Source organism: Heterocephalus glaber, unplaced genomic scaffold (assembly GCF_053883595.1).
Source record: "Heterocephalus glaber isolate CG9 unplaced genomic scaffold, H.glaber_assembly_v1.0 deba00001452, whole genome shotgun sequence".
Lineage (NCBI taxonomy): Eukaryota > Metazoa > Chordata > Mammalia > Rodentia > Bathyergidae > Heterocephalus > Heterocephalus glaber.
Window position 1 is genome coordinate 517,470 of NW_028258302.1, and position 25,155 is coordinate 542,624.

At 39.8% G+C, this 25,155-nt stretch overlaps 1 protein-coding gene across 8 annotated transcripts in view; it reads right to left on the minus strand.

Moving 5' to 3' along the window:
• The window catches only part of St3gal3 (ST3 beta-galactoside alpha-2,3-sialyltransferase 3), a 231,978-nt gene that overhangs the window by 135,410 nt on the left and 71,413 nt on the right, over positions 1 to 25,155 (minus strand). For 5 of the 8 annotated variants that reach the window (XR_002391516.2, XR_002391515.2, XM_013068178.3 and 2 more), the window contains exon 3: positions 13,659 to 13,706. The exons of the other annotated variants lie outside the window; for them this stretch is intronic. Coding sequence is in view for 3 of the 5 variants with exons in the window: in XM_013068178.3 (XP_012923632.1) it covers positions 13,659 to 13,706 (48 nt within the window). In the remaining 2 variants the exon portion in view is untranslated. The remainder of the gene's footprint in view (positions 1 to 13,658; positions 13,707 to 25,155) is intronic. 8 annotated transcript variants of the gene reach the window in all.

Here is a 25,155-nt window from a genome sequence, read left to right on the forward strand (position 1 = left end):
TGGAGATGACCATATGCTTTTTGTCCTTGGCTGTATTGATATAGTGTATTACATTCTTTGATTTGTGTATGTTGAACCATCCCTGCATCCCTGGGATGAATCCCACTTGGTCAGGGTGTATGATCTTCTTGATCTTCTGCATTCTGTTTGCCAGTATCTTATTAAGGATTTTTGCATCTATGTTCATTAGTGAGATTGGCCTATACTTCTCTTTTTCGGTTGTGTCTTTCTCTGCTTTGGGGATCAAGGTGATGCTTGCTTCCAGGAATGAATTTGGCAGTATTGCTTCCCTTTCAATTTCATTGAAGAGTTTAAACAGTAGTGGCAGTAGTTCCTCTCTAAATGCCTTGTAAAATTCAGCAGTGAAGCCATCAGGATCCAGGCTTTTCTTAGTTGCTGTTTTTAATTACGTTTTCAATTTCATTGATAGATATTGGGTTGTTCAGAATTTTTAGGTCTTCTTCATTCAACTTTGGTAATTCATATGTGTCTAGGAATCTGTCCGTTTCCTCTGTGTTGTCCATCTTATTGACATATAGGTTCTGGAAGTAGGTATTGATGATCCTCTGGATTTCTGCTGGGTCTGTTGTAATTTCACCTTTTTCATTCCTAATTGCATGGATTTGGTCCTTTTCTTTCTTTGTCTGACAAGGTTGGCTAAGGGTTTGTCAATTTTGTTGATTCTTTCGAAGAACCAACTCTTGCCTTCATTGAATTTTTGTACTGTGTTCTTAGTCTCCATTGCATTGATTTCTGCCCCGATCTTTATAATTTCCTCCCTTGTATGAGCTTTGGGTTTGTCCTGTCTTCTCCTTCTAGAAGCTTGAGGTTCAGCATCAGGTTGTTTAATTGGGCTCGCTCTGTTTCCCTTATATGAGTATTCACTGCTATGAATTTCCCTTGTAAGACTGCTTTCATTGTGTCCCATAGATTTCGATATGTTGTGTTGTCATTGTCATTTATTTGAAGGAACTGTCTGATTTCTTTAATTTCCTCTGTGACCCATTGATTATTCAGAAGGGTGTGGTTCAATTTCCATGTGTTTGTGAAGTTTTTGCAGTTTCTTTTGGTATTGCTCTCCAATTTCATTGCACTATGATCTGATAATATACAGGAGATAACTTCAATTCCTTTGCACTTACCTAAATATGTTCTATGAGCGAGTATGTGGTGTATTTTGGAGAACGACCCATGTGCAGCTGAAAAGAATGTGTATTCTGATTTTGTGTGGTGAAACACTCTGTAAACATCTGTTAAGTTAATATGGTCAAGAGTTTGATTGAGTTCTAGTATTTCGTTGCTTGGTTTTTGTCTAGTTGATCTATCTATTTGTGACAATGAGGTACTGAGGTCCCCCACTACTACTGTATTAGTGCTTATATGGTTTTTCATGTCCGTTAGTATTTTTTTATATAGTTGGGTGCCCTAGTGTTTGGTGCATATATATTTATGATTGTCATCTCTTCCTCTTGGATTGTTCCCTTTACAAGGATATAGTGTTCTTCTTTGTCTCTCTGAATCAATGTTGGTTTGAAATCCACTTGGTCTTCAAAGAGGATAGCTACTCCTGCTTTTTTTTGGGTTCCTATCGCACAGAGTATTGTTTTCCACACTTTAACTTTCAATCTATAAGTTTCTTTTTGAATTAAGTGTGTTTCTTGTATGCAGTATATTGTTAGATCTTGTTTCTTCATCCATTCTACCAGCCCATGTCTTTTCATTGGTGAGTTGAGACCATTAACATTGATGGTTATAACTGATATGTATTGAGTTATTGTTGTCATGACTTTTTTTGTTTGATCCTCCCCCTTTGCTTTTAATTTCTTGTTGTGCCTGGTAGATTCATTCTGCTGGGCTTCCTGGGGTTGTGATCCTGTTTGTCTTTTCACACGATTTTGTCTAAAATTTTTTGGAGTGCTGGTTTGGTATTCATGAAGTTCTTAAGGTGCTCTTTGTCATGACAGTATCTTATTTCACCATCAATTTTGAAAGATAATTTTGCAGGGTACGTCATTCTGGGTTGGAGGTTGTTTTCCTTTAGGGCTTGAAACACATCACTCCAAGCTCTTCTTGCCTGGAGGGTGTGCACTGAGAAGTCTGCTGTGATTCTGATGGGCTTTCCTTTGTATCTGATTTGTTTCTTTTCTCTCACTGCTTGTAGAATTTTGTTCTTCTGTTGGGTTTCTGGAATCTTTACAATTATATGCCTATGTGAAGATTTTTTTTTTTTTATCAAGGCTAGTTGGAGTTGTATATGCCCCGCTTATCTGTATGTCAAATTCTCTTCCCCTGCTTGGGAAGTTTTCTGCCATCACTTCTGTGAACAATTTTTTTATGTCATGTGCACTCTCTCCTGTTTCTTCATTCACTCCGATCAGTCTATGTTATTCTTGTTTGCATCAGCTAGCAGCTGCTGGATTGATTTCTCATGGTCCCTTACAATTTTAAAGAATTTTTTCTTTTCCTGGTAACTAATTGCAATCTTACCTTCTAGATCAGAAATTCTGTCTTCACATTGGCTCATTCTGCTGCATAGACTTTCAATGGAGTTTTTAATCTCCTGGAAATTTGTTTGCATCTGTTTTATGGATTCAATTTGTTTCCTCTGTTGGCATTCCATCATGTTCCTCACCCCCTCTATTTTTTTATCTGCATCCTCTCTAGATTTATTAATCATGTCTTGCACTATGGGCACAATCTTTGCTGTTATGCGAGAAATTATTTCTGATTTCATTTTTTCCAGATCCTCTTTCGTTGCTAGTTCAGGGAGTCCAGGTGGTTGAGTATCAGAGTGTTCCATCTCATTTCCCTTTGGGGTTGCTGTAGGTGATCTGGAAGTGTGGTTCTGAGGCTTGTTTACCTGTCTTCTCATTTTGACGGGGGTGGGGGGGATGTTGTTTCTGCAGCCCACGCAGGTCACCTCCTCTGTGCTGGGAGCTGTGGCATGCCTACCCGGAAGTCTCCTCCATGCTGGGAGCTGCAACATGCCTACCCAGAAGCCTTGTCCATGCTGGGAGCCGCGGCACGCCTACCCAGAAGACTCCTCCTGGCTGGGTGCTGTGGCACACTGACCTGGAAGTCTCCTCTGGGCTGGGAGCCGTGGCACACCGACCCAGAGGCCTCCTCTGTCCCAATGCCCTATTTAGATAACCCCACATCCCCTCTTGAGGATCCTAGTATGACATACAGATGTTACTACCTTCTAACTATATCCTGACATGAAAACAGTTGGGAGCATCAGGCTATGCAGTGAGATCTTGTTCTAGGGCAAAGAGAAGCCTTCTTGAAGTGCCTGAATCTAAGTGCCTTACTATATATAGCCTCACCTTTAGGCTATGGAGCCCCAGGATGGCATTATGAGCTTAATATGCTACTGTTGTTACAAAGCTTGACTGAACCATTTCCTTTTCTTTTTCTGGTAGTATCTGCATTATTTATTACGTCCTCTTTATTTGAAGCATTACAAAGATTTCTGAAAAGCTGAGATACCAAAAAATGAATAGAGGTACCCTGGTAATTTTTAGCAAGTGTTCAGTGATGCAAAGATTTGATAATTCAAGGTCCTAGGATGAAATAATGTTTTAAGTCAGGACCCTCTTTCCATGCACATCTTCATAGATGAAAGAAGAAATAACATACTCAAATAAGATTTTGAAGTTTTTTTCACATTATTCCCAAAGGAACAGCTCTTGCAGAGAATCTTCTGAAATATTTTATCAAAGGCTTCAGCTTGTGCTACTGTGATGCAACTCTTACAGTCTCCAGAAAGAAAACATGAAGTACAGTAGACGCTTAGCTCAGATCTAGGATTAGATCGTAAAGCCCCAGCACCTCTTCTCCTTCCTCTGTTCCTACCCGCCACCCAACATGGACATTGTAGCTAATGTGACCAAATGACTAATGCTTAGGGAGACTTTTTTCATGCAACAGAATCAACGCAAATTCCCATCAGGTGCCACAATGCAAATGCTACTGGTGACAATCATGAATATTTCCCATGAAGACCAACTTGAGGAACATTACTGAGGTATATAAAATTAGTATATTATGGGATAAAAATATGAACTTGCTTCTGTTAGAAAGCTGCAAAGCAGGGCCAGGTGTGGTGGTCCACGCCTGAACTACTGGGAGGCTGAGACAGAAAATCACTAATTCAAGCCCAGCCTGGGAACTCAACAACTTAGTAGGGCCTGTGGGGGTGGGGGTGCGGTGGGGGTGGCTCTGGGTTCAATTTCCCAGTATAAAAAAGGTCACAAAGCTTCATATAATTCACAAAAGCCATGTAGACAGGATAGTCCATCAGGCAAGAAAATTCCACACAAGAGCAGTAACTGCTGCCCAATTTTTTTTTCCCCTAGCTACCCTATGGCCTTTTGCCCAATCTTCTTTAAAGTGGTGTTTGGCTCTCATTTTTGGGCTATGAAGAATTACAAAGTGCAAAGGGCATGGCAGTAAGTGGAATAGGGACTTATTCTAACCAAACAGGTTTCTCATTGCAAAAAAATGACAGAAATGACACTGTACAGTCTCCAATAAAAGTCATGGGCAGGCCAGGGATTTAGCTCGGTGGTGCCACCACCTGCCTTAGAAGTGCAAGGTCCTCAGTTCGATCCCTGGTACAAAAAAAAAAAATCATGGGCTATCTTCAAGATAAGTACTATATGCATAGCTTGGGTAGAGGAGGAAGCTGGCGACAGTCTAAATGGACGATCAGACACATGGGTGAAGCGAAAGACTGAGGGACTATTGTTCACTGAGCATCTATTAGGTATTCACACTGCTCTCAGTACTGTGATCTACATTCTGAATTTAACCCTTACACGTGTGAGGCATGTATCACCTCCACCTCCCAGGTGATGCTTAGAGAGGTGAAGTAACATGTTTGAGACACCTGCCTAAAGTGGACCAACTAGGAGGCTGTTGATTCAGCACAGGTCTGAGTCGGAAGCTTCTCTCTCTCTCTTTTTTTTCCTTTCTTCATGCCACACTGGCTCTCAGAGAAAATAAGAAAGCAGACCTTCATCTCAGGAGAGCTGCCACAAAACCAATTGTGTCTTATTCCTTCCCACTCCTGGCACAGAAGTGATATTAAAAGACCCCAGCCATGTCAACAAGGGCCTGGGAGGAACTGGCCAAGGCACAAATGGCTCCCATGTCATCTCAAGTCAGGGAAATAAACCACAACATAGGATCAATTAATCAAAGACAAACTAAAATAGGAGAAGCAGTTTTATAAAACAAACACAGAAAACTCTACTGACCTAGAATAAATTAACTGACCCAGTGAAATAACTTAAAAGTTCACAAAGTAAAATCCAATCCCAATGGGAGTGTATTGGTGTGGGGGAGGCAAGAGGCCCAGCAAGAAGCCCTGATACAAGGGAGTCCCTGGTGGCTGAGTCCTCCCCAGCTGGCTGGGCTCCAATATAGCAATACTAGGGGCCAGAGGAGAATGGGGATTCCTCAGCCTCAAGTGAGAAAACCGTAGGCTATGGAAGGGGCCCAGGGCCTTGCAGCTGCAGAGGTCACTGTACTCACTTCCCCTGTCCTGGGAAAAGGGCAGCTTTGTAGGGACAGGGACTGAGGTGAATTTAATCCTGTTTATGACACCAAATATGTCCTTGCCATGCCAGGGCATCTTCACTAAGCTGCAGGAGGACCATGGGGATAGGGCATGCTAGAAGAGCAGCTGGATCAAGAAATGGTAGGAAGGGCTGGGGATTTAGCTCAGTGGTTCCACCTGCCTCGCAAGCTCAAGGTCCGGAGTTCGATCTCTGGTACCGAAAAATATATATAAGGTGGGAAAATGACTCACTTTGCAGTTTGTGGCTTAAACTTCATGGAGCTTATCACCTAGTAGGTCAGATAAAGCACAAATACTCATTGCCTTGGTCTGACTGTTGTTGTTCCCCCTACGTTCATATAAAAGAAACTAATCCCCTACTTTATGGTATTAAGAGGTGAGGCTGTTTGGGGTAAGCATTCATTAGCTGGATTAGTTCCCTTATAAAAGAAGCTTCAAGGAACCTGTCTGCCCCTTCTCGCATGTGAGGAAACACACAGAAGGTGCCATCTATGAAGAATGGATGCTGCCAGAAGACAGAATCAGCTGGCTCCTTGATCTTGGACTGTCTAGTCTTCAAAATGCAGGCAGTAAATTTCTGAGTTTATAAATTCCATAGCCTAGAGTACTTTTGTTATGCGGCATGCTGAATGGATTAAGATGGTCACCAAGTAATTATTAAACAAAATAAGACAGATCCCCCCTCTCTGAACAAAGTTGTAATGAAGCATCTAGAGGACCTGTACGCAAACTGGTTCCCAATTATAAAAACAACAACACATGTTCAATATAAAATTCCAAATGCAAAAAATAAAATTAGAGAAAAGAAGAGCCATTTGAAATTTTCATTACCTAAAGTTAATTGCTGCAAACATTTTGGAAACTATTTTCCCTAAAATCTCTTTCCATAAAAATGTGAGTATAGCTATATAATTTTACTTACATGTGGCCTCAATGTACATGTTGTTTGTTCTGGTGTTGTTGACTCCATAATATCCTGAATATTTTCCATGTCAATGAAAACTAAGTTGTCATTTTTAATGATCACAGTATTGCACTGCCATTACTTATTTAGTCTTAAGTATTCATTAAGTGATGGACATTATTGTTCCTAATGTTCTACTTTTCTTCCAATAAATATTTACTAAGCACCTACTCTGTGCCAGGAACTGTTCTATCAAGACAGACACGGCTCCTGGCCAAATAAAGCCTACATTCTAGTGGGGAGGGGGGTGACAGACAATATGCAAGTACAAAAGCAGATGGTTTGAAAGGATGAGTGCTAAGGACAAATGAAAACATTCCTCTTTAAAGAAAGACTGGGTGTTGGGAGAATAGACTATTTTGGACAAAGTGGCCCAGAAAGCCTTTCTGTGGAATTCGGCCTGAAGACAATCAGGTAGAACAGGAGGCAGAATACTCTAGCTTAGGAAACAGCCAGTACAAAGGCCCTTAAATAGGGAGCTGGCATCTCCGAGAAGCAGTAGGAATGACAAGATGGTTTGAGGGCAGCGAGGGGCAAATGAACTAAAGTAAAATTATGGAAATAAGGAGTCAGTAAATAGAGCCTCATATGTTACAAAGTTTGGATTTTAATGTGCACTGTGAGGCCACTGGGGAGTGTTGAGTGGTAACAGGCCATGTTCTGAGTTGTTTCTAGTACTCTGAGTATTCTGTATTCTAGCATTCTGAGTATTCTGTATTTTAGTGTTCTGAGTATTCTGGCTACAATGAGAATAGACTTCTGCAAGAAGTCAAATGCATACAGAAAAACCCTGTTACATGTTTTCTAGACCAGGGCAGAGAAGACGGTACCTTGGACAGTGGTGCTAGAAAGAAGTGGCGGGAAAAGGACACATTTTGAAGACAGAAAACAGGAATGGGATGAAGAGAGAGGAACAGTTTAAGGTAATCCCTAAGTCTATGGCTTGAAGAGTTGGGGTAGATAGGAAGGGAACCAGTTTCCATACAGACCCTATAGGTGCTTCATTAGATTTATACATACATATTTTGGATTTGGGGACCTACTATAAATTGTTTTTATTTTTTGTTTTCCATGCCTCAGTACCTCAGTATATAAATCCCCTGGGCCAGGGATTTAGCTCAGTGGTGTCACCACCTGCCTCGCAAGCACAAGGTCCTGAGTTCAATCCCTGGTACCAAAAAAAACACTTGTGTTTTGACCTTGTATCTTGTCATCTTGTTAAGCTCAGTTATTAATTTTAGGAGTTTTCTTTTTCGGATTTCTCCAGGAAATGTTGGCAATCATATAATTTATGGAGGGCTGCTTTAATTTCTTCTTTAGCACCCTGTCTGCATCTTATTCCTTTCTCTTGCTTTATGCATGTTCTGAGACTTTTAGGAGTAGTTCCTGATGTTAGGTGGAAAGCAATCTTTTCCATCAGGTATGATGTTTGATAAAGGTTCTTTGTAGATGCCCTATATTGGGTTGAACAATTCCTTCCTGAGTTTGCTGAGACTCTTTAACAATGAATAGATATTGAATTTTCTCAAACACTCTTTAATTATCAACTGACATGGTCATGTAGATTTTTTGTCTTTAGACATTTAATACTGCAGATTACACATTAATTTTTGAATGCTGAATTAGCCTTTAATTTCCAAGCTAAACCACATTTGGCCACTGAGTTTGGCAAGTGTTAGCCATTATTTATTTAAATATTTATTCTGAATTGCACTCTTTCTTCTCCTGGAACTCTAAAACATAAATAGTAAACTTTCTGGTGTTGTTCCACAAATCACTGAGACTCTATTTTTATCTTCTAAAATCTTTTTCTTCTATGTTCAGGCTGGATTGTTCTCATTACTTTATTTTGAAGTTGTGTTCCCATCACTGTGACAAAATATTGGAAATAAATAACTTAAAAGAGAAAAGGTTTATTTTGGCTCACAGTTTCAGAGTTTTCAGTCCCTGGTTAACTGGCTCCATTACTTTTAAGTCTCTTGTAAGGTAGAAATATCATGGTAGAAGGGTATGGTGGAGGAAAGCTCTCCACTCATGGCAACCAGGAAAGAGAGCAGCAAAAGTAGAGACAGAAAGAGGGAAAGTGGAGCGGGAGGGAGAAGGAAGGGAAGAGTGAGAGAGGGTGGGAAGGTAAGGGAGACAGGCTGAGGCAAGATACCATCCCCAAGGGGCATGCCTTCATGATCCACACCCTTCAACTTGATCCTATCTCCTAAGTTTCCACTGCCTCCCAATAATCCCATCAAATTATGAATCCATCAATGGCTTAACCCATTGGTGATATCAGTCCCCTCAAGATCAAATTCCTTCCTAAAATTGCTCATCAACAGCCAAACAAACCTTTGGCCTGTGGGAGACATTTAGATCCACACTATAACACAAGTCCACTAACTCCTCTGTCGTTCTCACTTTGCTATTTGCTGTATTTTAAAAGTTCAGGTATTGGGGTTTTTTGTTTTTTGGGGTTTTTTTGGTACCGGGGATCGAACTCGGGACTTTGCTCTTGTGAGGCAGACGGCCGGACCGCTGAGCTGAATCCCCAGCCCCTCAGGTACTGGGTTTTTTTAATTGACTAACTGATTTTTTTAAAGATTTTCTATCTTTCCATTAATTTCAACAGTATTTGCCCTTTTGGGAGTACTTTTATCGTAAAGTCTCCATCAGATTATTCCAACATCTGTATCATCTCAGTATTGGCATCTGTTGGTTGTCTTTTCTCATTCAAGTAGATTTTTCTGGTGCTTCATAAGATGATTAATTTTGGCTCATATCCTGGATATTTTGAATATCATGTTATGAAACTCTAGGTCTTGTTTAAATCCATTGTAGAATGTTATTTTTGTTTTAACAGACAATTGAGCAGGGTGGGTTCAGGCAGCAAGTTCTGACCAGCCTTCTGTGGGTTGTGGTTTCAATGTCAGCTCCACTTTCAAAGCCTATTCAGATGCATCATATATGTGCGCCACCTGGTGTCTTGTCTGGGACTTGGGCAGTGGTTTATCCCTTAGTTCAGTTCTGAAAGGGTGGGTTTGCTTTCCTAAGTGTTCCTCCCTCTCTGTTTTTTCACCTGTGCTTTCTGGTTCCTTGGGTCTTCCTTTCTTGGTCTTCTGGCCAGATAGCTGGGGCTTTACTTACCACTTTCTACCATGAATTTTCTGTACTGTACCCAAACCTGGAGCCCAGCAGCAGAAAGGCAGAAAGGAAAAATGCAACCAAAACTGCACCTACCCTTTTGGGACTATAACTCCTCTGATCTCTCTTCTCCCTCAGCTTTAGGTGCCAAAGCCCTACTGCTGCCAGGTCACTATAACCAACACCACCATGGGACTCCTTCAGGGCAGGGGCAGGAGAGAACACAGAAAAAAAACGACTTGTGGGGCTTCCTATGTGCATCTGAGCCTTAGGTGCCCTAACTAGAGGTCTTCCTGGAGCTGTCTGTTTGTGCCCTAGTATTCATTGTTGGGTTTTGTACTGCTTTGAGTTCACAACATGGGACACCAGAGGAAAAATGTGAAATACACTACTAGTTTAGTAATACGTTGAATTCTGGTGTTTTTCCCAGTCTGTTACTATTTAAGTTTTGGAGACCTCAAAGGTGTAAGTGCAATCTGTCCAGGCCTTTACATGCATTCAGTGACAGTTTAAGTATACTCACTCCATCTTCTTTGAAACTGGAATCTTTTTTCTCAGTTTTAATCAACCACACAAACAGAAAGAAAGTAAAATATGGATTAACTCAAATTATCTTACTAAAACTCTAAAATGTTTTTGGCAATATGGTATGCCCAATGTTACAGAAATTCCCTCCAAATAAAAGAATAGAGTGCCAGGCATGGTGACACACACCTTTACTTCTAGCACTTTGGTAGGCTGAGGCAGGAGGATCACAAATTCAAGCCTAATTTGTATAACTTAGCAAACCCTGTCTCAAACTTTTTAAAAGGAGGTGCACACTGAGGATGTATTTCAGTGGGAAGGCCCTGTGTTCAGCCCTCAGTACTGTAAAAATAAACACTAGTAACATGGCTGCAGTGAAGATCTCTGCCTACCTCTTCCCTGCTATCTCCCCTGCCCCACTCGTACTAAGGATTGAACTCAGGACCTTGTGCTTGCCAGGCAGACACGGCGCCACTGAGGTACATCCCCAGCCCCTCCTACCAACTTTTAAGACTGAGGTAAAGCATGAGATAGCAAAACTATTGACAAATATTCCATGAGAATATGAACAAGGCAGACTAGGTATGGAATCTAGGAGGTATAGTCAGGAAAACAGAATACTGATTTAAAGTTGACTTTGAATCAATTTGAATCTATCCTCTACTAAGAGAATTAAGCCAAAAAATATCTGAGTCCTCATTCTTTGCCAACTTTCTGAGAATCATGCATAGGCCTGGGAACCATATTCCATAGTCCACAATAATTTGCACATTGAGCCTAAGATATTTTTTATAACTCTAAGAGGAATAGAAGCTGAGGACCAAAAGCCCCTTGAAAATTAATGAGAACAGAGAAAGCAAGACCTGCTTGGATAAGAAAAGGAACTCTGGAGCCAGAGTGCCTCAATTCAAATGTTGGCTCTCCCATTTGCTTGCTATTTGACATTGGACAAATTATTTCACTTGTTTGTACATCAGTTTCCTTAGCTGAAAAAATAGGGGTAATAACAATATCTGCATCAAAGGGTTACTGTGAGACTTAAACATACACATAACTGTTTAGAACTCTGGTATACAATAAATTGTTTCATAGATGTTAGCTATCTCCTCCCTCTTTTTTCAGGCAAACCCAACCTAGAGTGCTGCTTTCTGGCCCTTTAGTGCCTAAGAACAGCCTATCCCACACCTGACAACTCAAGTTATGCCTTCTGTATAAAAAATATGAACCATTACAAATACATACAAGAGCACATAAAAATTTAAATGTACAGTGTAATGAGTTACCATGAAAAGGGGTCCTCTCAAATTCCACTCAAGTCACTAGAGAGAACATACCAGCACTAAAAGATCCCATGTGCCCATCCCTCACCACATCCCTTGACCAACATCTTTGTTATTTTAACACTGAATTATGTATCTAAACAAATACGGTTTAATTTTATTTGTTCCTGAACGTCATTTAAACAGAAAAACAGTATATATTATCTTGAGTTCTTTTACTCAAAAATATATTTAAGATTATGTTGTTGCATCTAAGTATAGTTTACTCATTTTTACTGTTCCACTTGAATATAACAGTTTATATATTTATAATCACTTTATTGTTGTTAGGTATGTGGACTGTTCATGGTTTGGGATGATTATGAACAATGCTCTTGTGAATATTCTTATACATACAGTTTGCACATATATTCTGGTATAGACAAGCATCCATTTCTGTACGAAAAATACCTGGAGGAAAAACTGCTAGGTCACGGGGTATGCTCCAAAGTGGCTGGACCAACGGAGACTGAGTTTCCACTCCACCATATCCTCACAAATACTGAGACTGTCAAGCTTTTCAAGATATGCTGTTTGGTAAATGTGTAGTGCTATGTCCCTATAACTCTAATTTGCATTTCCCTAAGTACTAATGCAATTGAATACCTTTTCTTTCTTTCTTTTTTAGTACTGGGGATCAAACTCAGGACCTTGCACTTGCAAGGCAGGAGGAGGCACCACTGAACTAAATCCCCGGCCCTTGAATACCTTTTCATAGGCTTACTGGCTATGAGGATTTCCTCTTTCATGCCTATTCAAGTCTTTTGCTCATTTCTGTGTTGAGCTGTTTCTTTTTCCTATTGATTTTTGTAGTTCTTTGTTCTAGAAACAAGGCTTTGGTGATTATAAGTATCTTTTTTCACTCTGCATTCCCTTTTTACTCTCTTAACAGGGTCTTGATTCATAAGAAGTTCTTAACTTTCATGCCATAAAACTGATCAGTCTTTTTCCATAGTGAATATATATAACTTTCTTTTATTTAAGAACTCTTCCTATTTGCCCCATCTTGAAGTGACTTCTGCCTCAGCATTTTGGTAGGAGTACCTCAAGAAAGCAATCACCAGGGGAGAGGGTGGCTCTCAAGCTGCATGGAGATGAATGGTCTTGAATAGGTTACTGTGTGTCACTGAACATAAGTCTCTTGTATAAAAATAAAACATATCAAAGCTTTGAATTATGAAGGACATTGGACAGGTATAAAGTTCCCAGAACAATGTTCATATTCTCTGAACATCTTTCTTTTTGTCCAGTCTACTGCAACTATCTGAACCTCATAAACATCCATCTATCACATTCAAGGATGGAAAAAGAAAACTGCTTCCATAGGCCAGCAGTCTGCTTGTTTTCATAGGTGGCACACCCAGTATGAGCCTGTCATCCTCACCTCAAAACATAGGACTGATATACAGAAATGCCAAGTCATTTTGGTGCTACTGTAAGGTCAGCAAGCTGAGGAATCAAAGCAGTATCCCTTCCTTGACAGCAAGCATAAAGGCATGTGGCAGGGGTACTGCTCTGGACTCAGGACAGCCTGGCTCTCCTGGCCTGGATCAATCTAGGCCAAAAGGCAATATGGTACTTTGCCCTGCACTGTAAACACAGGGAAGGGAGGGAGTGCGTTGCCTATGTGCCCTTGACAGGAATGCACAGTCAAGTGTGGTACTTCTCTCCTGGAGGACATCTGATTATGAGCATGTGGGATGTGCATATAAACACACAAAGGAGTGTATATCCTTGGGAAATGAGGGTGCTCTCACAGCCTGGCATTCTGCAGGAGGGCTCTGATGGTTATCATGCCCAGGGCTGTGTTCTCTCAATACCCTCTGTCCCATTCTCTCAGATAGAACATGAGCACAGAAAATGGTATCCTCTCATATGAGCCTGGACCACTCTATGTGAGGAAGGCACATTTGCTGTGACTCCTCAGCACACTTTTAAAGCAACTGGAAAAGTGCATAGATGATGTGTCCCTCTTCTGCTCCCTCCACTGTGAGTCCAAGAAGGGGTCCCCAAGACTCTGCCACAATTCTGAGATTGTACCTTGCCCTCACCCAGTACCCCTCCTTGCAGGCTCCAATACAATTATGGTCAGTACTGAGAGCTGAAAAGATGATAGAGGGGGAAGAATTGGTACCTGAGCCTAGAGTTTGTCCAGCGGAGTCAAAGGAAAGAACCACTGAATCTGCAACACAAGAGGACAAGTTCATTTCTTTCTCCCTACAGTAACATGTCAAGCTCCCACTGGCTCTGCCCAAACCCTGCCCAGGGAAGAATCAGCCAAGATGGAGCTTACTGTAAATGTCTCCATAGGTCTATACCACCCATTCAATGGGTCAGCAGGCCCTGCCGCATCCGGCACCCCTTAATGTCTCAAATCAGGGACAGCCCCCAAATTCTTCACAGCATTTTCTGCCAGATTAGGGCACAAATTTATTTCTTTTTCCCACTTCAACTAAAAATAAAATTAAAACAAAGCAAAATAAAACTTCCCTCCTGCATGTGGTTAAAGGCACTAACATTTCCCCTTTCACACCTGCCTTTCTTCTACTCACATACCCAAATGTTTATTATTGCTTCTTCCAAAAAAGGCCAAAAATGGCCTACAGGAATTTATGGTATATGCTGGAATAAAAAGTTTAAAAAGTCAAATAAAGAATATTATACAGTGGGGGAAATGTTAGTGCACAAAATGCATGCCATGAGAACCTTACAGACATGGCAGGCAGAATCAAGGAGTGCATGAGCTCCCAAGCAGCCAAAGCAAAAAGAAGAAAATGAGCAGTTCGAAGATTCAGTGTCCATAATGCATTATTCTTGCTTTCATTCAAACGTTCAAGAAATACTGATCAGGCATCTACTATATGAAAGGTACTATTACTTTGAGATGCAGAGGTAAACATAAAACCATGGTCTCTACCCTCATGAATCTCCCTGCCACAAGTCTAGGAGAGAGAAGTTACCAAAGAAATTAACTAGAAATTAAAAAATGAAATTAAATTTTAAAAGAGTGCTATGAAAGTTCGTATTGGGAACTGCACTGAGTATGGAAGGGGAGTGGATGCTGGACAGGGAGGGTTTCCTGAAGAAGATGACATTTGGACTAATAGCTGAAGGATAAGTAAAGGTCAAACCCAACAAGGATTTGCTTGCTGGAACAAGAGGCCACCAACAGGGACCTGAAGCAAGAGAGAACTAAGTGTTCCAGAGCCACTCAAAGACCCAAACATAGAAGCAAATACTATACAATGATCAAGAGAACTTTTTTTGTAGGTCTTAAGGAAAGGGATGCTGTGTAATGTTCAAGTTGTTAAGGTATCTCTTGAATAGTTGTGAATCTTGTACTGTTGTTTCTTATAAGATAAGCCAATCCAAAATGATGAAATAAAGCCAAAGTATAGTGCATTAATTACAATTACAAGTGGCACCAAGATGATGGATGGCCCAAGATAACTCAAAAGGGATCAGATTCAAAAGGTTCACTCACTACAAAGTAATGCCAGCTGGATGCACGTAAGACCCTTGTTTATAGTCACACCTCACCTCAGCACTGTTTTTCAGATTTCAGTGTGTAAGTCATTTTCTCTCAATGCACGCAGAAATTCAACACAATACTTATCATAACTGTAAATAACATCTGTTCACACTGCAAGACTATAAACTCCATAAAAGCAGACATTATATCTGCTTTATGCACTGTTACGTTACCAGCATAATATCTGACACAATAACTATTTACTGAATTATAACGCCTAAAGAAATAAGTGGACCACAAATCCTTCAGGCAATCTTTCATAAATATGTTTTCTCACAACCCTGGGTTTACTGAAGTCTCAGTGACCATGAGCTAGAGATGTGGCTTCTGATAAGAATCCAGAGACAAATATTTTGTATAGCCAGTTAAGGGCTTTGAAATCTGTCCAGAAAAAGGTAGGGATGTTACCTTTTTACAAAAATGAAGAAGTACCTCTAGGACCACTGGCTGAACACACAGATGACTATCCTATCTCATACAAGCAATGTCTAATTCTCATAAGTTCTACTCTTATTTCTCACACCTGTCCTCTCAATGGAAAGTCTGCCTTTCCTTTTTAAACAGATTTATTAAGGTATAATTTACATATCTCAGAATTCACTCAGTTCAAGTTTACAATCCCCTGAGACTTTTAGAAAGTTCCTATTTCCATCACCCTGAAGGATCCTTCATGCCTAGTCACAGTTGGGCTGCCACTGCCAGCCACAGGCCATCACTGCTTACTTCCCACTTACCAGTTTGCCTTTCTGGACATATGCCTGTCCTCTTTTGCTGGGACTGCTCTGATAGCTCCTAACCACACCCCCTGCCTCCAACTTGACTCATTTCTCTTCACCCTTTGTACGGATTTCTCCAAAAAGTATACTGGACCACTCACCCTTGCCCAGCATACACAAAGCCCTTGTTTTACCCCCATAAAACAAAACAAAAAAAACAACAAAATTTTATAGTAAATGTGTTATCATTTGTATCATGAGAAAAAAAAGTTAAAGTCAAATGTGGTGCTATACGCCTTGTTGTCCCAGCTACTCAGAAAGCTGCGGCGGGAGGGAATTAAATGAAAGTTAAAAAATAACTTTCTAATGCAGCTGTAGGATTTTAGCATCTAACCTACTATGTAGTAATACCAAAGAATGGAAGGTTCTTGCTCTCTTTCATTACTCATTGTAAGTGCTGAAAGGCTACTCAGCTTTTCTATGCAGTTACTGAGATCATCTTTATATTTCATACCAACTGTATCAATCCCTCAACAAACTGGGCTTTCCCCTCTTCTTTCTTCCTTCCCACAGATATTATCATGTGCCAGGCTCTGTGCCAGGTACAGAGATATGGAGCTCAATAAGAGACAGACAAGCCAGGAAGACAGACAAGTTAGTAGGCACTTAAGATAAAGTATGATATGAGTGTTCAGGAGGTAAGCGCCAGATAGGTGACAGTCTCACTGGAAAGAAAAAGTCAAAGGCTTTGCAAATATTCTTTCCAATGATAGTTCAATGCTTCTAAAAGCACAGGTCTTTGATAAGGCAATGCAAACAGGATGGTACATATTTCCACAGGAAATTATTGACATAAATGTTTTGTGAAAGTTCAGATGAATTTTGCTCTGATCATTAGAGGCACAGACGTCAGAAACAGTTTGGATATTCATTATTTGTGCTTATTCTGAAGGATTTAAGATGATTTTAATCATAAACCACTCTGACAGCTAATGGGAAAACTCAGTATTCAACAAGTTGAGAAGTTTGCTTTGGAAGACACAGAGGCAGAACATGCAAACTTCTCCATTTCCACCTAACAAATATGTCATTTTTATTTCAAGCATCCCAAGCTCCAGCTGTTCTGGCTCCCAGGCCAGAGGCAGCCATGTGGTGTGTTGCACAAGTGACCAAATAGAATCCCAGACTGAAGTACAACACAGCCTTGCTGCACATGACTGTTCAATGAGGAAATCTAGAACTTACTGGAATCTTTTATTAAGGTCAGATGTTTCCCGTATCTGGTTTCTGAAGCAGAAAATAAGGAATAAAAAGAATGGGCTCAGTCTTCCTAGTCACTGCAGAGGTTTTCAAAGTACCAAGTGAGCAGTGAACAAGCTACATTTTGGGGTGCTTCCTGTCATGGTACACACTTCACATATATCTTTTGCTATCCAGCATCTGTGAGCCCCAGAAATGTAAGAACGAAAAAGCAATTCCAAGTAGTTTGCAAGCTAACAGATAAAGTAAAAACACATGTAAAGCTAACATATTATGATACATCAAGAGAGAAAAAATAATGAGGGAGATTTCAATGTTCATTAATGTAACTTTTTTTTTATTCTTAAGTTCTTTAATTGGTACATTATAGGTATACGTTTACATTTATCACTGGGTCCTTGTACCTGTACATGATGTATCTTGGTTCTTATTTTTTCGCTATTACCTGTCCTCCCTTCACCCCCTCCACCCCTCCCTATTTACATACACTTTGTTTTACATTTTTTTCTTTTCTCATAATTTTTCCTTTCCCTTCTTCCCTTTCCCCTTCCCCTACCGCTTTGGAACTTTTCTTCCTATTTCAAATTATCAATTATTCATTTTAATCGTTTTAATCCTCATTTACACTTTCAGTTTCTCACACTAGAGAAACTATTCAGTATTTATACATGTGTGTCCTATTTATTTCACTTAAGAGGATGGCCTCAATATGCATCCATTTAGCTGTAAATGTCTCTAGTTTCTCATTCTTTATGGCTAAGTAGCACTCCATTTTATTAAAAAACCACATCTTCTTTATCCAGTTTCCAGTTGATGGGCACTTGGACTGTTTCCAAGCTTTAGCTATTACGAACTGTGGCCACTATAAACATGGGTACACATATAGCACTGTGGTATGATTCTTTTGATTCTTTGGGGAAGATACCCAGCAGGGAAATAGCTGGGTCAAATGGGACCTCTAGTCCTAGTTCTTTGAGGTATCTCCATACTGATTTCCACAGTGGTTGCACCAGTCTGCACTCCCACCAACAATGAAGAAGGGTTCCTTTCTCCCCACAACCCCGCCAGCATTTGTTATTGGATGATTTCTTAATAGTGGCCATTCTTTCTGAGGTGAGGTGGAATCTCAGTGTTGTTTTCATCTGCATCTCTCGAATGACCAGTGATGCTGAACATTTTTTCATATGTTTATTTGCTGCTTTTACTTCTTTGTCTGAGAAATGTCTGTTCATGTCAGATGCCCATTTTTGAATTGGGTCTTTGAATTTGGAGGGGTCTGATTTTTTTCAGTTCTTTATATATTCTAGATAGTAGTCCTTTGTCTGAGTAATGTAACATATTTATTGAGCAACTACCGCACATCAGACTTAAGGATACAAAGGTAAGAACAAGAACGATGCACTGGACCATGGAAGGCTGCCCAGCCATGGAAGGCAATCCACACACTGCTCATCCACCTCTGAGGCAGACTGGGTCTCCTATTAAGAGTGTACTGGGAAGTACAGAGCATCAAGAGTTGATAGAGACTCAGCAGACAGAAGAGTAGAGATAGGGCTGTGGATCGAGCTAGTGACAGAACATCAGAGGAATGAGCACAACCCTGCTGTCAAATGCAACAAGACACTTAAACTTAAAGAGCTGCTTCAGATTTACAGTGCTCTCCCAGTTCCTGTCTCTATGGCAACCAGCCATAACTTGGACTACCTTTCCACAAGGCCTTGAGATTCATCTTTTCCTCAGTTCCTATGAAACCTAGCTTAGAGTTGAGATCCTTCTTTGCCTAACTCATGCTATTTTGGAGCATTCTAGGGTCTAAGTAGGCTCACTGCCTCTTCCATACCTCATATTTTAATACCCTAGCACACTCTCTACCCACCTGATAGTTGGGTGAAAGAGTGGTATCTTCATCAGTCACAATTCACCTACAGGGTCTGAATTTCAGAAGAGGACTACTTGCACTGTGAGCCTGAGCTATGTTCTCCATTGGTTCATTAACAGAACTGATACTGTAATGGCCATGTGACTTTGTGTGTGTATGTGTAGTTTCCTCATTGGTTAGATGCTGGAGGAATCTAGTTCTAGTCCTTAATTTCTTCCCTCTGAACCACAATCCCAAAGAAAACAACCTGAGTGAATGAGATTCTTGAAGACAGAGGGAAAAAGTATGAAAAGAAAAAAATTCAAACACACCCATGAATTTAGAGGAATGTGGTAATATGAAAGAGGAAACAGAGAAGAGAGAGGACTAGCCAGAGGAGTGAGAACTGATGACAAGAAGGTGGTTTCCAAATACGACAAAGAGGGCCAGGGATTTAGCTCAGTGGTGCCACTGCCTGCCTTGCAAGGGTAAGGTCTGGAGTTCAATCCTCAGTATCAATCAATCAATCAATAAATAAATAAATAAGAAAGAAAAACAAAGAGGTGGAAGAAGCTGATGGCTGAAAAGAGAAGGGAGAGCATCTGTAACTTTAATGGGACTGATTGATTTCTCTTCAATGCTCTGGTTGCAGGACTCAATAAGTGGAGGCTGCTGAGGTAGTAGATTTGTTCCAAGAAGTTTCTCCTCATATTTAGTACATTAATTTAACTTACCAGACATAACACTAGAGTTCTTACTAAACTTAAGTGACTATATGGAAAAATCAGATCAGACACAGTCCCCAACACCAGAGTGCATGAACTAATCTGGGACCAAAGAAAGAGACAAGTAGCGGTATTACAAGCCTCTAGAGTTGCAATAGGAGCGCCAATGCATTGAGTGTTTTACAGGGAGAAATTGGAAGGCATGGAGAGAACAGTATCTGAGCTGATATGAGGCAACCTTACAAGCCAGGCTATCCTGATAGGGTGGGAACAGGTATGGACAGACACTGATGCATAGAAAGTGAGAGGTGTGTGGAATCAGGAAGGTAAAATCATACCTAATCAATATCTTAGGGTTTCTTTCAGGAAGTAAAAATGCATGTGACTAAAAGGGAACTGGTTGACCCTTGAAAGCACAGAGAAGGTTGAGCCGCTCCCAGCGCACAAGAGGAGGCTTTGAGGCTGCCTTACCACCCCTGCAAGCACAGAGGAGGTGAGCTGCGTGGGCGCCAGTAGCACCCACCACCGCCACCACCCCCTTTGAAATGAGAAGACTCATAAACAAGCCTCAAAACCAGACTTCCAGATCACCTACAGCAACCCCAAAGGGAAACAAGATGGAACACTCTGATACTCAACCACCTGCACTACCTGAACTGGCAACAAAAGAGGAGCTGGAAAAAATGAAATCAGAAATAATTTCTCAGATAACAGGAGAGATTGTGCTCATAGTTCAAGACATGATTAATAAATCTAGAGAGGAGCTGAGGAACATGATGGAATCCCAACATAGGAAACAAATGGAATCCATAAAACAGATGCAAATAGATTTCCAGGAGATTAAAAACTCCATTGGAAGCTTACTCAACAGAATGAGCCAATATGAGGGCAGAATTTCAGATATAGAAGATAAGATTGCAATTAGTGATCAGTAGAAGAAAAAGTGCTTTAAAATAGTAAGGGACCATGAGAAATCAATCCAGCAGCTGCTAGACGATGCAAAGAAGAATAACATAAGACTGATCAGAGTCAATGAAGAAACAGGAGAGAGTGCAGACAACATAAAAAGACTGTTCACGGAAGTGATGGCAGAAAACTTCCCAAGCAAGGGAAAAGAACTTGACATACAAATAAGTGAGGCATATAAGACTCCAACTAGCCTTGATTAAAAAAAAAAAAATCTACACATAGGCATATAATTGTTAAGATTCCAGAAACCCAACAGAAGAACAAAGTTCTACACTCAGTTAGAGAAAAGAAACAAATCACATACAAAGGAAAGCCCAACAGAATAACAGCAGACTTCTCAGTGCAAACCCTCAAGGCAAGAAGAGCTTAGAGTGATGTATTTTAAGCCCTAAAAGAAAACAGCCTCCAACCCAGAATGATGTACCCTGCAAAATTATCTTTCAAAATTGATGGAGAAATAAAATACTTTCATGACAAAGAGCACCTTAGGGACTTCATGAATACCAAACCAGCACTCCAAAAAGTTTTAGACAGTGTCTTAGGAAAAGACAACAAGGATCACAACACCAGGAAGCCCAGCAGAATGAATCTGTCAGGCGTGACAAGAAATTAAACACAAAGGGGGAGAATTCAACAAAAAGAAAAAGTCATGACAATGATAAGTCAATATGTATGAGTTATAACCATCAATGTTAATGGTCTCAATTCACCAATCAAAAGAAATAAACCGGCAGAATAGGTCAAGAAGAAAGATCCAACAATATGCTGCATACAAGAAACACATTTAATTCAAAATGAAACTCATAGACTGAAAGTTAAAGGGTGGAAAACAATACTCCATGTGACAGGAACCAAAAAAAAAAAAAAGCAGGAGTATCTATCCTCTTTGCAGATCAAATGGTCTTCAGACAGAAATCTGAAACACTCTGGTCCCAAGAATTTCAGATAAGGGATACTCAACTTGTATGTATAAATCTATTGTGAACATGTGTCTTCAATCCTCTCAAGTAAAAACTTAAGAACAGGACGGTTGGTTCTTAACAGTAATACAATTTCTATATTGTTTTCCAAAACGGTTTTATCATTTTACATTCACATTAGCAGTATTAGAAAGTTCTAACTGGTTCACACCTAAGCTGACATTTGTTCTTTTAAAACTTTTAACTTCATCTCCCTAATGAGTGTATAATTCAATCTTGTATTGATTGTATTGATTAGTATTTTTCTGATTCTAGTGTTGCACACCTTTCCTTGTGCTGTACTAGCTATTTATCATCTTCTTGTGTCTACTTTTTAATTGGGTTGTCTATTAATGAGCTCTAAGAGTTCTTTATATATTCTGGTCATAGGTTATATGCATTATAAATGTGGTCTGTTTAAGGACTACTTTTCATTGTCTTAACAATGTCATTTAAAGTTCTAAATTTTGATGGAATCTCATTTATCAATTTTTTTCTTTTATACATCATGGTTTTTATATCCTAGGAAATTCTTGCCTACCCTAACTTCATAAACATTTTCCCTTATAATTTCTTCTTAAAGTTTTATAGTTTTAGTCTTTCATATTTAAGCTCATAGATTCTTTAAAGGTATCTTTATGGAAATAAAGGGTTGAGGTTAACTTTTTATATAGGGATACCAGGTGTTCTAGTGCCATTTGCTGAAAACACTATCTTTTCCTCTGCTCTTGAATTGAGTTTATGTTCTATAAAATGTTAATGTTAAATAATCTTTCAAAACTCAGTGGACCATATATATATGGTTCTATTTCTAGATTCTCTGTTTTATTCCAATGATCTATATGTCTTTCCTTACAACAACAATGCCTTGATTACTGTAGCTTTAGAGAAAGTCTTAAAATTAGGTACTAAATGTCTTCCAACACTTTTTTTTTCCTTTTTACTTTCCTAGGTCCTTTGTACTCCTACATAACTTTTAAATTTCAATATCCAATTCTTCATCAACCTGAATTTTTATATATACCTTGTGTTTTCTAATCCTGCTAAATTCAAATATAAGTTCTAGGGGCTCCTAGAAATTTCTTAGTATTTTCTCTGTAGATGATCATTTCATCTACATATAAAGATTTTACTTCTACCTTGCCAATCCTATCCTAATTGTGTCATTTTATTGCCAGACTACTTTGGTTTGGGCCTATGTTTCAAAGTTTAATGGACAGATGAAGAGTAGGCATATCTGCCCTTGTTCCCCACCTTAGGGAGAAAGCTTTGTATCTTCTCCATTCATATAAGGTGTTTTTGCTGGAAGTATGGAGTACATGTCTTTGATCTGTTGAGAAGGTTCTGTTCTACTTCTAGTCTGTTAATAGGTTTTACGATGAACAGTTGCAGAATTTAGTCCAATGCTTTTTCTCCAACTAGTGATAGGATCACATGGCTTTTTCCTTTCCTCTGTTAAAATGATGACTTTTGGGGGTGGATCTTCCAATGCTGAACCAACACTGCCATCCTATAATTAAACCACTTTCTACATACTGCCAGATCTGACTTCTAAGAGTTTGGTTTGTTAAACAAATTTCTATCTGTGTTCATACTTTCTTCTCCTATTATCTTTATCCAGTGTTAGTATTAGCACAATGTTGATTTCCTAAAATGAGGGGAGAAGTGTTCCTTCTTTTTTCTGCTTTAAATGTTTGATATAATGTATCAGTTAAAATGTATATGAGCCTGTTGCTGTCATATAGGTAGGTTTTCAAGCTAGGAATATACTTTCTTTAATAGGTGCTATTAAAATTTTATATTTCCTCCAGAATTAGTTTCATTAATTTGTCTTCCAAGGTACTACTTAGAAGTTGTCAAATTTATTTCAAAAAAAGATTTTTGTAATATGCTTTCTATATCCTTTTAAATTCTGTAAAATCTGTGGTAAGGTCTTCTAGATCTTGATATTGTAATTTTTAAAATGTATAATTGATACTGTATAATAGGAAGAAAAAGTCTAAAGGAGAAGGGGAAGTGGGAGGGGTAGGGGAAAGGAAAGAAGGGAAAAGAGAAAATATAAGAAAAGGAAAAAAATGGAAACAAAGTCTTTGCAAATAAGGAAGGGTGGAGGGGGTGAAGGGAGAGCAGAGGAAGGGGAAAAAAATAAGAACCAAGATACTCATGTAAAGGTACAAGATCCCAATGATGAATGTAACTGTATTTTATACCTAAAATGTACCAATAAACTTAATGGGAAAAAAATTAAAAAATAAAAGGGAACTGGTCAATACAATCTGTTTAGGTTAAAAAAAAAAAAAAGGCTTTGACACATCAAAGACTATTTTTAAAAAGTGAGTCACCATGAAATTGAGAAAAAAATTGCTATGTCATACCAGGAAACAAAAAGCACTTGGCTGAGGATCAAGGCAGGACACCCCCTGGAGCATTGGCACCCACAGGGAGACCAGGAAGTCTGGGAGGAGCCAGCACTCCAAGAGATGCTGCCCTCCAGCGGGCAGAGAAGGGGGGCATCACTTACACAACTTGTGTGTGGAAAGGAAGCAGACAGAATTAAAGCCGGAACTAGGCATGCGCTGAAACCAAGAGTGAGGTGCTAGGAGTGAGGTGTGGAACTTCTAGCCCATGGGAAAGTTTAGGGCAGCTGCCCTGAGAAGAGGAAGGAAGCTGATGAATGAAAGATAAAGGGCAATATTGTGAGGTCAGTGTGAGCAGTACTTGTACTGAGTCAGTACAATGCAGTACAGCCCAAGAGCATGATCTGGGAAGCAGATAGGCGGACTCAGCCAAGGTAAGGGATATTTTCAGGACGAGGGGTGAAGGAACTGAGGCTGCTATTCAAAGACCCAGTCTGGGTGCATAGGGATGGAAACAGTCAGCAAAGTTCACTGAGGGAACAGGGAGGGAGAAAAGCCATCAACCTGAAAGAGGTCAAGGGCAGGGTTTTGGAGGTGGCTGATGGCAATGACACTGCAGGCAAAGTGTGAGCTTTGAGTCAGGCCACCACAGTGCTAATCTGGGTGCTGCTGTTTTTTCCACAGTGTGACTTTAGGCCTTATTTCCTCATCTACAAAAAGAGTAATACAAGTCCAAAGTCTACTCTGAAATCCTAGAACTCTACAGGTAATATTGGAATTTGAAAATGTCCAGCCTTTAAAAAAAGCAATATACTGCACAAATCACATATTACCTAACACCCTGCCCCATGATGCTTTTGGCGGCATCCTGTAATTAAATATCCATATCTGTTCCATGAAATAAAATGTTACACTAGGGGCCAGGGATTTAGCTCAGTGGCACCGTGCCTGCCTTACAAGTGGAAGGTCCTGAGTTAGATTCCTGGTACCAAAAAGAAAATGTTTACACTAAATGGGACTATAAGTGAACTCATACCATTTTAGATCAGATTTTGTAGCCAAATGAGTTTTAACACCAATCTTGTGGGGGGAAAATTTTTAAAGATTTTTAGAGTTTGTGTTTACAATGATAGTGGGCTATTGTTCGATCCCCGGTACGCCCCCAAAAAACAATGATAGTGGACTATGAATAGAACCCACTTCCTACAGCTGTGTAAGGATTAAATGACTTAGGTTCACATAAAGTGAACTGGTA